Consider the following 12,701-nt stretch of genomic DNA (forward strand, 5'->3'; position numbering starts at 1 on the left):
CAACAAAACTTCTGATCCTCTCTGATCCAAAATTATCATTCAGTAAAACAACAAAAACATTTTTTTAGTTTTCTGTACTTCATCAACAACTACTAGAACCTGCAAATATCAGCAGCTAAAGATTTCTTTCCCTCACGTCTAAAATTTCATGCAAACTGAATAAAAGTAAAGACAATAAGCAGAATTTGTCTGTCTTCATTCTTCTCTTTGATTCTGCCATCTGTCCCTCTTAATTTCCCTCCACACCTTTGATGCTTTGTTCTCAATGTCAGTCATTCTTTGCATGTCCATTTTTTTAACCCCTGCACAATTAGGCCAGATTTCCATCAAAATTATGGGAAGAACATAAGAAATGACCCAAAAATTTGCAAGAAATCAGGAAAAGGAAAAAAAGGAAATTACCTAAAAAATATTGCTATTAATATTATTATGAAGAAAAAAGAAAGTAAAACAAAAAAACATATGACCTGGAAAATGTGTTTAAAAATTACAATAATTCTGTAATAAAATTTCAAATATGCTGTTGTGATTATTATAATTATAGTCAGCTGTTTTCTTTTTTTGACATCAGCTGGCTGGTAGTTTTTTAGAACTTACTTGCCAGTTAGTATTTCACTAGCTGTTATTTTGTTGAAAAAGCATTTTATTTAATTGAAGCTGACTATTGTGTGCTACAATGTACTTGGAAAACTAGCTTTACAACCCACTGAAATGTAAATAACCCTGTTAACACTCATATGAACATAACATAAAATATAGGCTATAACACTATAGTTGTAGGTTCATATATATATATATATACACACACACAGGATGTAATATTTCTTTGTCTTACAGAACAGTGTATATATTTTAATACTGCTCCTAATTGAGACTATGGAGGGACAAATTAGACTATGGCTGCCCACCATAGACTTGGTTATTAATAGGAAACACACACTGTTTGTCACAGTCACCTGTCTACACACACGGTCATATGAAAAGATATGACACTGGGCCCCACCGCCACGAGAGTCCTGGAACCAAACCATCAGCACCCAACCAACAAACAGAAACCTTTAAATGACTCTACCTCAGTATTGGACTTTTTACTCCACTACATTTATTTTACACTTATACTTGCTTGTGATTGTGATACTTGTGTGTATATACACACACACATACACATACGCACACACACACACACGGTCACACACAAACACACACACACAAATATTATATATGTACACACACACTGATTTTTCTCAACGCAAAAACAAAGTATCTACACACTGACAAATTACCACCAACATGCAAACAGAATCATTTCATTTTCTATCATAACCTAAGGAGCCCACGTTATGATCAAATGATCACAGAAATAATTTTTGCATAGTTATGATACCCCCTCCCTGAGCTACCACCTTACCGTGGTGGAGGGGTTTGCATGTCCTGGAGGGGTTTGGCCTTTACCCATGGGGCCCGGCCGGGCACAGCCTGAAGAGGCTACGTGGGACCTCCTTCCTGTGGGCTCACCACCCATAGGAGGGGCCAAAGGGGTCGGGTGCTGTGTGAGTTGGGCGGCAGCCGAAGACGGGGACCTTGGCGGTCCAATCCTCGGCTACAGAAGCTAGCTCTAGGGACGTGGAATGTCACCTCTCTGGTGGGGAAGGAGCTCTCGATTTACCTGTCAATCTTTGTTCCTAACCTCACCTTTGGTCACCAGCTTTGAGTAGTGACCGAAAGAATAAGATCGTGGGTACAAGTGTCCAAAATGAGCTTCCTCCGTAGGGTGGCTGGGCTCTCCCTTAGAGATAGGGTGAGAAGCTCAGTCATCCGGGGAGGAGCTTGGATTAGAGCTGCTGCTCCTCCGCGTTGAGAAGAACCGGATGAGTTGGCTCTAATTAGGATACCTCCCGGTTGCTGGTAAAAGTGGTGAAGTGTTCAGGGCATGTCCCACTGGTAGGAGACCCCGCGAAAGACCCAGGACACGCTGGAGAGACCATGTCTCTCCGTTGGCCTGGGAACGCCTCGGGATCCCCTGAGAAGAGCTGGATGAAGTGGCTGGGGAGAGGGAATTCTGGGCTTACCTGCTTAGGCTGCTGCCCCTGTGACCCGACCCAGGATAAGCGCAAGAAAATGGATGGATGGATGGATGGATAGTTATGATACTCTAGAAGGAGCCAGTCTTCATAATGACTACTTTTTACTTTTGCAAAATGAAGTGCATGTTGCTAATAGAACCTTTTTTTTTTAAATTTTTACTAAATTACATTTTTAATCCAGGACTTTTACTTGTAGTTGAGTATTTTTAGACTGCGGTATTTAAACTTTCAATAAAAATAAAAATAAAAATCTAAGCGCTTCTTCCAACACAGGTGATATAATAACATCATAACCAAACCTTTGGTTCCTGTCAGCTGACATGTGATCTGACAGAGTGCTGCTCACCTGCTTCTTCAGCTGCAGATCGGGCTGGTCCATTGGTGGGGGATGTGAGAGGAGACAGGGTTGCTGAGGATGAAGCTGCATCTGGACTTTGGCCTGAAACCAGGCAGGGACGGAGACAATTGATTTAAAAAGAGGTTAAAAGAGGAGCAAAATGTCAACACAATTTTCTGTTAAGAAATTAATTAATTTTAGTGGAGCAAATCTAGCATATTGCACTCTGGACTAAGGTTCATTTCCATCATTCACAGTGGCTCACCTTTCCTTGTAAAGAACAAGGAGACACACTGTCACCCTCTTTTTTCTCTCTCCTGCTACTTTTGGTTTTTGGTAGACAAAGTTTTCTTTTAGAAGCTCACATGTTTAGCTCCGCCAACACTCCCAACTTCACTTTGCTAGCAGGTCCTGTTATTGCCAGGTGTGTGGACCAAACTATTTCATGAGAAGACAGAGGGCAGAGGCGATACACCGGCTTTCTGGATAATGTTTACTTTTTTCACCCCAAAAACAAAGAAAGGAAAAAAAACATATGTTAATCATTTTCTCCAGAAAAATAATTCTTAATGTTCTTATATTTGTAAGGACCCCTGTCAGTCATGGTCCCTTCTAATCGTCCTAACTTTTCTCCCCCATACAGCCACCCCGCCAGTGTGAATCATTTTATAATAATAATAATAATAATAATAATAATAATAATAATAATAATAATAATAATAATAATAATAATAATAAAAGTGAATTACAGAAGGGTTGAGGGGCACCAGATTTGGCATTTCAGCTTGAGGAAATAGGTCTGATTTTTTTTTTAAATAAATGGGAAAAATGCAATAAGCCACATAAGATGTGGGGAAATTATTGGCTATCATCAAAAAAGAGCAAAATGTTCAGAAAACTTTATTTGTAATTCTTATAGTTAAATATGTAAAATTATGTAACACCTGCATAAAAAAATCTATATAATTCATTTTTTAGCACTTCATTCATTTAATTGTTTTTTTCTTTCTTTCTTTTGCTTGTTTTGAGGCAATTCTCTTGTAACTTTTTACTAATTTTACTATAAGTTTTGTAGCAGGATCAGCTATCTTGCTCCTGGGGAAATGGGAGTGCAGGGACAGAGTTTGAGGAAGACAGTGAGGGAAACGTCAGATGAAGCAGTTAAATCCAGTCAGTTGATTTGGATTAGGAGAAACAATGGTAGTTAGGGACCAGCAGGCAGACCCACTGAACGGACAACTCCTTGAGATCAAGTGGAGAGATCCACCAATCAGTCCTCTCAGGAGAAAACCCAGGAAGTGTGAGGGCATTTAGGAGTGGGAGTGGTCTGTTTGTGTGAGACCATGCTGCCACCCAAGTGCAAATTCTGCCAATTCATCCTTGTTTCCCTTTTTCACCACTGGAGCTCACATAAATGGAGCCTGGGTCTGTTGAGGGTGGCATTGCTGATTGGGCTGTGATAGCCAGCCTAGCTAGCTTAGCTAGCTGAGTTTAGCCTCTTGGGCATAGCCATGTGTTAGCTTAGCTTAGCTTTGCATCTGTGGTAGCCATGTAGTAACGTAACCTTGCATCTGTGATAGCCATGTGGTACTGTCACTACCTGAAGCTTGCACAAAATCAAATTGTAAAGTAAGTGTGATGATGTGCAAGGAAGGTAGCATCGGCACGGTCAATACCGGGAGCTCGCTTAAACGGAGCCTGGGTCTATTGAAGGTGGCATTGCTGTTTGGGCTGTGATAGCCATGTTATAACTAGCCTAGCTAGTGTGGCTAGCTAAGCTTAGCATTAGCCTTGTATCTGTGATAGCCATGTTGTAGCTAAGCTTAGCCTTGTATCTGTGATAGCTTTGTAGTAGTGTAGCTTAGCCTTGTATCTGTGATAGCCATGTGGTACTGCCATGTGGTATTGCCACTACCTGGAGCTCGCATAAACGAGTCTGGGTCTGTCGAAGGCGGCAGGGCTGTTTGGGCTGCGTAGGAGCAGTGAGAGCTGGGAGTGGCTTTTAAATGCCAGAGTTCACTGCCTAGCCTCCTGGAGGTGTTGTGGGACCAACTAGGTGAAACACTGATGAAAGGGGGTTCCCACCTGACCCCAAAGACGTGTTAGTCTTCACTGCTCCCTGACTTTTCTATTACTGCTCTCTGGCCTTTACATTTAAGCCATAATTGCTGATTAGTGACTCTAGGTTTTTCATTGAGTGCTTATCCTTTTCTGGAGCGCAAGTTTCTTGTGTTTTAGTTGAACTTGCTAATTTGGACCATGTTTATGGTAAGTTGCTCGTTGCCTTCTTCCCATGTGTTTACATTTGTTGAAAGAAATCAAACCAATTTGCACAGATTTCAAAGGGTCAAGCATTATTCTGCATTATTCAACTCATACTTTATTTTTCATAGTTTCTTCTGCTTTTGTCCATTCACTGACTTCATTCATGGAAAGAAAACCCAGACTGTCATGATATTCAGTGTTTCTGCAATGTGTGCTGTTGGCCAGAAGATGGCAGACTATATCTCACAACTGTTCACACCATAGGCTATGGTTCTCTCTCTCTCTCTCTCTCTCTCACACACACACACACCCTTCCCCTTCATTACAGATGAAGTCAATACCAAAAACAAACACAGTGAGAAAAACATTTTATCTAAAAAAATAAAAATAAAAATACAGATTTTACTTATCACTGAGGCGGGTAATGAACTAACTTGTAATGAGATTTTTCAGCAAAGAGTGCAACATAAAACAGCATGAATGAACATTAGTGAGAGTGACACAGCTCCAGCAGCACTGCATCACATTCTCGACTGTCTTGCATCACCCAAACATGCCAAATGAAATTTCTGGTTTTGATTTCAGCTTTTTAATAACATTATGAATAAAATATGAATACTTTTATTTAGATTCTCTGGTGCAATAACATTTTTTCTGACAGCTGAATAAACTTCAGGCTGGTATATGGGCTAAGCATTTTTTTTTAATTACTTTAACCCTTTAGAACCTGGTTCAGTTTTGTTGATGCCTTTCACAAGCCTTGAAACCTCTGGGACCTGAGAAAACTGACTTGATTTCTTTTAACATGGGGGAAAGGCAATAAGCAAATTATGTATATATATATATATATATATGTCTGCCTGTCTAATAATTTAATAATGATTTGATTTATTGATTGATTATTTAAAGAAAAAAAAACATGTATGGAGTCTGTGTCGTGTATATATATATATATATATATATATATATATATATATATATATTATATATATTATATTATTATTTTCAGGTAATAAGATGACAAAAAAGTAAAAGTAGCTGCAAGGAAATTATTAAAATTAGTTTTATTTATTTGTCTGTTTTATGGCACTTTCTTAAGTTAATTGTCTCCTTTTTAACTTTTCTTTTTTTCTTTGTTCCCCTATTTCTCTCTCTCTCTCTCTCTCTCTCTCTCTCTCTCTCTCTCTCTCTCTCTCTCTCTTTTTTTTGCTTGGTAATTTGGAGGCCATAGTTTGTTAAATTGCTAATGGCCCTCTTTCCAAAAGAAATCAAACCTTGGGTTTGATGCTTGGGTTTCAAAGGGTAAACCATATCAAAGAGGTATAATAAAGACAGCCACATGCTGAGTTGGAATCCCAGGAAACACAAATATCCTCCCAACTCACACTGACAGAGAGTTCTTCCTATTTGAGCCTTCTTTCCTCATAGCAGTTTGAGATTGTGTCTGGATAAAAGCTTTCTAAATAAAACATGTAGTGATTATTATTACCACAGATCCTAGAGGAGAGGCAGAGAGGATGCAGAGAGAAACAGCACCGGCTAAAAACAGAAGTCCAGCTGAAACATCGCGCTGAAAGGAGGGCTGAGAGCACCCAGGGCACCACATGGAGCTCCACAGCAAAAACACCACGGACAATAAGTGAAAGCATACTGCTGACTCATCTGCGTTCAACATGTGAAATGACTCAATATCAAGAAAAATAACACAGTCTGATTGTTTTGACCTTGGATTTACATTTTATCAGATGTTATGATTTTCCTCACGGTTAGATTGAACTAAAACCTCATTGTAAAGTTGACCTCACAGCAACACTCCTGAAATGCCTGTGCTCTTTGGCAACACTATGCGTGGAATGCAAACATATAAGCTTATACATAATTCACAGGTGTAAAATCCCATCTGAAATCCATGCATTCTTTTCTGCATTATTAATATAAACTGACTCTGGTGAGGTTAACAGTGTATCTGTACAACGGTCAAATATAGTTACTACATACTGTATATTCAGTGTAGCTAAAGGAGATCTTATTCTGATTTTAGATATTGCCAAAATAATTACAATTTAATTTTGGGGACATAAGATTCCAACTGATCCTTAGTGCTTCATAAAATATCGATTTATTTCTATGGGTTTTTTTTTCTCCTCCATCGACTTGCAATGATGGATCAAAAATGTCCGTTTGAATGGGTTTCAATGGTGCATTCTTTGCACTTAACAGTGAATGTAACAATTTAGTTTGCAAAGTGTATTTTAGACTTATTGTAGGAGTTGAGCAGGAAATTCCAAGATTAAACAAAATACACAATCTTACCAAAATGTATGCCTTATGCATGAACACAGCCAAAATGATCAAAAAATGAAGAATGAAAAGCACGTAAGAGTTAATTATCACTTCATTTATTTGTCATTTTATCTTGGTGAGTCAGTCTAAAAACATGGGTTGTGTGAATGATACAGAAACAAAGCAAAACTGAGGACAAACATGACACGGACTATTTATGTACTGTGTGATTGCACAGACAGATGACGCCCTGCTGTGGACAACAGAGGAATCACAAGTCCCAGCTCACACTGAGGCTGTCCGTCCATCCATCTGTCCATCATCACCTTTTCATTTCTTTGTCCCACAGCTGTTTTCCTGGAGGAAGAAGTGAGTGGGGATGCCTTCCTCCAGGGGAGTGAGAGCATCCTGACAGCCCAACACCTCCACTGTCCTCTGGAAAACAGCAAGTTTCAGATATTATTTAAATGCATGTAGACACACACACACACACACCACACACACACACACACACACACACACACACACACACACACACACACAGAGGTAACAGGCTCCCTCACCCGTGTGCCCGTCAGTAGCTCCTCTCTGGATGTGGTGAAGAGCAGCTCGTAGATTCTGTATTTCTGAAACAGGCTGCAGCCGACAGAACACACAGGGTCGGCTGCCATCTCCTTCATTATTCAGACACAATAAAGCCTACACCAGCACAGAGCTGTTATAGAGCTCTTACAGAGCTACATATCTGTCTAAAGTCATACAACTATACCATAACATACTGGCTGTAATTTAACCCTCTGAGACCCTGAGCAAATCAGCCTGATTTCATTGAGAAATGTGGTAAGAAATGACCCAGAATGAGCAATAAACTAATAAAAAGAACAAGAAAAGAACCTGCAAATTCGTTAATAAAAGAAAGCAAAATTTCAAAAAACAAACAGGGAAATGACCTGCAGAAAGTGCTTAAAAATCAAATCTTTTCAAATCTGTAAAAATCATACATACAGTTTTTCCTTAGTTTTTTCCTCTAGATGGTTTTCTCTCGCTTTTTAAAAAAAATAATTTTCTACATCTAATAAAAATATACTAATGTAGTCAATAATGACAATCATTTAAGGACATTTTAGGATTATAGGACATTTACAGGGTTTTAGAACATCTGTAGAATTTTTGAATGTTTCTTTAATTTTAGGACATTACTAAGATGTTGGGACATTGATAAATATTTAGAACATTTCTAGAAGCTTAGGACATTTGTTGGATTTTATACATTTGTAGGATTTTAGTACATTTTAAGGATTTTAGGACAATTGCAGGATTTTAGGATATTTCTAGGATTTGAGGATGTTTCTTGGATTTTTAGACATGTCTAGGATTTTAGAACAATTTTCGGAATCCAAGACATCTCTTTGATTTTAACACATTTACAGCATTTTACAATGTTTCTAGGATTTTGGACAATTTTAGGATTTTAAGACATTTTGATTGTTGATATTTCTTTGATTTTCAGACATTTAGATTTCAGGATGTTTCTGGGATTTTAAAACATTTCTTGAATTTTAGAACATTTCCTGGATTTTAAGGACATTTCTAGGATTTTAGGATGTTTCTTCGATTTTTAGACATTTTTACGATTTTTGGACATTTTGATTGTAGGATGTTTCTTTGATTTTTGGACATTTCTAGGATTTCAGGATGTTTCTGGGATTTTAAAAATATTTATTATATGTTTTTTAGGACATTCTGATTTTAGGACTTTTATTTATTTTATTTTTTTAATATTTGCATCATCATTTCCTTAAATTGTCCTAATTGTGAAATCTACTGAGAAGCTGTGGATGTGTTCTGTTTTCCCACCATGCTGTGTTACTAAACATGCTGTGACAGCTCGTCAGCATGTGATAGCAGTTTCTCCAGAAGGAAGCCAGTCAACATGTCCACCCCCCACACTGTCAGTAAGAGCGGGGCATAAAGATGTGTCTGTCAGCTCCTCACACTGTATCCCATGTTGTTGTTGAATGTAATGTATGTTACATGTGGAGCTCATGCACACAGTGATCTGAAGGACCTCTTTTTGAGACTAATGGGGCAAAATTGGGGTGCAGTGCAACACTGGGACCTATCTGTATGGAATGTGTTGTCAGCCATGTAGGTTAATAAAGGTTAGTGCTCACTACCATAACCCACACAGGGCCTGCATCGAGCAAATGGATGGACACAGTTTTATGCCAGCCCATAAGACCCACGCTGAGCCCACATGGACATGCTGGCAGGGACTTACAGTGGGAATGTAACCTTTCAGGTGTCTCTGAACCAGTCACACAGCCTGAAAATATCCCTATGTAGATTTAACCGGTGAATATGAGAGTGTGTAAAGGATTCCTCTGACCTGTTTGTAATGTAACATATGAGCGCCGTGGCGTCCTCTCTGTCCAGCAGTGGAGTGGTGTCTTTCTCTGCAGCAGAGCACTGGCTGGCAGCACTTAAGGCTTTAGTGAACTCCATCACGTTCTCCACTAAACCCATCTGTTTCTCTGGAATATGATGACAAAGCAAAATTTTGTGCTGTCATTCGGATATATTTGATAGGAGACATGTTTATGTAGCGACTGCACTTAAATAACTACCGTTTCTGTATTGTAGTGACATAAAGTAAATTAAATTTTTTTTTTTATATCTACAAAATTATAAAAACGGAACAACTAAATAATCTGCTAAAGTCACATTATTCCTGCATTCATGAGCACGAAAGAAATCATATCTGCATGAAACTTAAAATGTTCTGTTTCTGTATCTGTACCTTAGAAATCCTAGAAACATTCTAAAATCCTAGAAATGTACTAAAATCTTAAAAATGTCCTAAAATCTGAGAAAATCTTATAAACATTCTAAAATCCTAGAAATGTTCAGAATACAAGAAATGTTCTAGAATACAAGAAACATCGTAAAATCCTAAATACATCCTAAAATTTAAAATTAAAAACTTCTAAAATCCAAGAAATGGCTTAAAAATCCTAAAGCCCTCCAAACGTTCTCCTGAAATCCTGAAATCCATGAAATGTCCTTAAATCCTAGAAATGTCCTAAAATAACGGATATGTCCTAAAATCCTACAAACATCCCAAAAAGCCTCGAAATGTCCTAAAATCTTTGAAATGTCTTGAAATCTGAGAAATGTATTGGCATCTTAGAAACCTTAAATTTTAGAAACTTAAAAAAATCCTTGAAAAGTCCTAAAATTCTAGAAATGTCCTAAATTCCTAAAAACATGTACGGGGCTGCTGTGACCGGCCCCTTGCAAACATGGCCCCTAAGCAATGCAAGTTGAGTACCACTGATGTAGGCCTACATGCTGTAAACACACAAATTGTTTAAAATGCCTGTAGAGTTTAATATTTTCATAATAATGTTGTTAACATTAGTACCCTGTGGGTATTCATGTCTTTACAGTAAAAAAAATCTATTGTCAGACTCGGACAGTGTTATCTTTTTATGTTAATGCAGAGTGGAGTTTTTTCTAAATCAGTCTTCACTTTAACTGCCCTCCCTATGCTACAGTAATGACGCAATGCAGACTTGATGTACACTGTAACACATTTACAAAAGTTTCAACAATAAATGTTGACTTATTTTTTCATACATACAGTAATGAATGGAAATCAATGGGTGTCAGGAATGGCTGATAAAGGACTGATAATGTCAGGAAGACAGCAGTATACTATGCACTGTGATATATTTTAATATAAGGCATAAATACTGCATTTAATGTATCTAGTTGGTAGATAAAATGTCATTTATATGGCACTTTCCATAGCAGGGTTATAAAGTGCTTTAGGGTTACGAAAGATTACAATAATAAGCATCTGAGGGGAGATTAATGGGAGAAATGCACAGTTGTCAGAGAGAGTGGGTGGCAGTCACACCTCTGATGTTCTCCAGCAGCCTGTGCAGCACAGCCATGGTGAAGGAGATCTGCGTGGGGCTGAAGCCGGCCTCTTTGGCCCACCACAAAGCACAGACATAGTAATCCAGCAGGGCAGCTTCTTTCATAGAGATCTGGTACTTCCTGAAGCCCAGAATCTCCTTTACTTCACTACAGACAACAGAGAGAGCAGATCTGGATAAATACTATTTCAGTTCAGCATGAATTATGCATGCAGAAAAAGTGACTTAAATGCTGATGAAACATCTGGGCCATATGAGGAGACTGAGTTCATGTCCTCAGTGTGGCGTTTCTTTCTTTTAGGTGAACGTGTGGGCTGTTCTTATTTCATGTAAAAATAAAAAAAAATAAAGAATAAGTGATACAATAAATACAAAATACATCCACTTATAGTTGTATGCCCCTTATCAAAGCTAAAATACCAAACCTAAGTCCCTCCTATAGCGCTTTCAAGCTATTTGCCCCCCCCCCCCGCTTTTTGCACCACTCCCTCCCCTCTCAAAAATAACAATAAAATCAAAATGCAATGAACATTGTAATTAAATAGCTGTAAAATGGGGATTAAACTACACAGAGCGTGTGAACTACACAGCACAACCTTTAGCATCATGTTAGCCAGTTAAGTTTAGCGCGTAAAAGCTAGCAGGGAGGTGAGTCTGCCCATAGAGTGGGTCTGTCGGTAAGGTGACTGACCTCTGGAGTTGGTCCAGACTCTTGCTCAGCAGCTCCTGGATGAGCTGCGGCGGCAGAGCTTCCCACTGGAGGATCACACTCTGCTCTTTCTTAGAGAGGAAAAGAAGCACATGCTCTGGTTAGGTCGAAAAGTTTACACGCAGCTATGCTCAGTTATTATCTTTGCTGTCATTGCTCTCTTTTAACTTCCGTGGTTCTTACCTGTATCTTATTATCTTTGGCTTTTGGTTGCTCTCTTTTTTCACGACGTGTCGCTCCAGCGGACATGTTGACGCTCTTGTCGTTGCCATGCCAACAGCCCATCAAACTGCTGCTCCAGTTCCTGAAAGAACTGCTTACAGGAGGCCTTCCAGTGTCAAGTTACACTTTGTTTTCTTTATTTTTTTTCCCCAATCGAAAGCATTTCTTTTTCACTGGAGCCTGTTTGTTTGGATGTACCATGGGATGTACGTGTGTAGTACATGTTAAGCACGTGATTGATCGATCATCGTTCATTTCCTGTTTTACAACCTTCGGCCCATGTTTCCTATAGCCAGATGAATTCCATTCTGTGACTTTTATTGTTTTGTATATGAAAAATATATGTTTTTTTTTTTTTGGCGTATAATAATAAATACAAAAAAATAAGTAGATGATAATGAAAAGTCCAGCGGGAAAAAAATCTGTAACTGTAAATATCTGTAAATCTGTAACCAACCAAAATGAATCTAAAATAAATACATATAATAAATATTTAGTATTAAAAACAACACAAATATATGATATAAGAAAATCATCAGTGCAGTATAATAAAAATAGTACTGAACAGCATGACAGTATAAGCAAAATATTAAAATGCACAGTATACAAACATTTGTATAAAATTAAACTGGAGTTTACCAAGGTTTTAGTGAAGCAATTTGATCGCAAAAAAAAGTCTACCATTCGGTTGCAATGCCTGTTAAGGGGTTAAAGCATTTTTTTCAGGTTTTTCAGATTTTTTTCTAAACTGTACCCTTTTTTATTTAATTCTTGTTTTGTGATCATTTTCAAGTAATTTTCTTGTACTTACTAATCTCATGCTAATTTTTGGGTCGTTCCTTCTTTTGTTGCTAATT

General features: G+C 38.1%; 1 protein-coding gene across 1 annotated transcript; it reads right to left on the reverse strand.

Moving 5' to 3' along the window:
* Positions 1–7,171: 7,171 nt before the first annotated feature.
* Positions 7,172–11,964, reverse strand: cabcoco1 (ciliary associated calcium binding coiled-coil 1). The gene is made up of 6 exons (XM_042507414.2): positions 11,806–11,964; positions 11,605–11,693; positions 10,892–11,061; positions 9,359–9,503; positions 7,533–7,605; positions 7,172–7,404 (listed from the first exon to the last, which is right to left on the reverse strand). Exons 1-6 carry the CDS (start codon positions 11,905–11,907, stop codon positions 7,300–7,302), a joined length of 684 nt encoding a protein of 227 aa, XP_042363348.2. The 5' UTR covers positions 11,908–11,964; the 3' UTR covers positions 7,172–7,299.
* Positions 11,965–12,701: the final 737 nt, after the last annotated feature.

Source organism: Plectropomus leopardus, chromosome 19 (assembly GCF_026936395.1).
Source record: "Plectropomus leopardus strain MGB_pleo_1.0 chromosome 19, ASM2693639v1, whole genome shotgun sequence".
NCBI lineage: Eukaryota > Metazoa > Chordata > Actinopteri > Perciformes > Serranidae > Plectropomus > Plectropomus leopardus.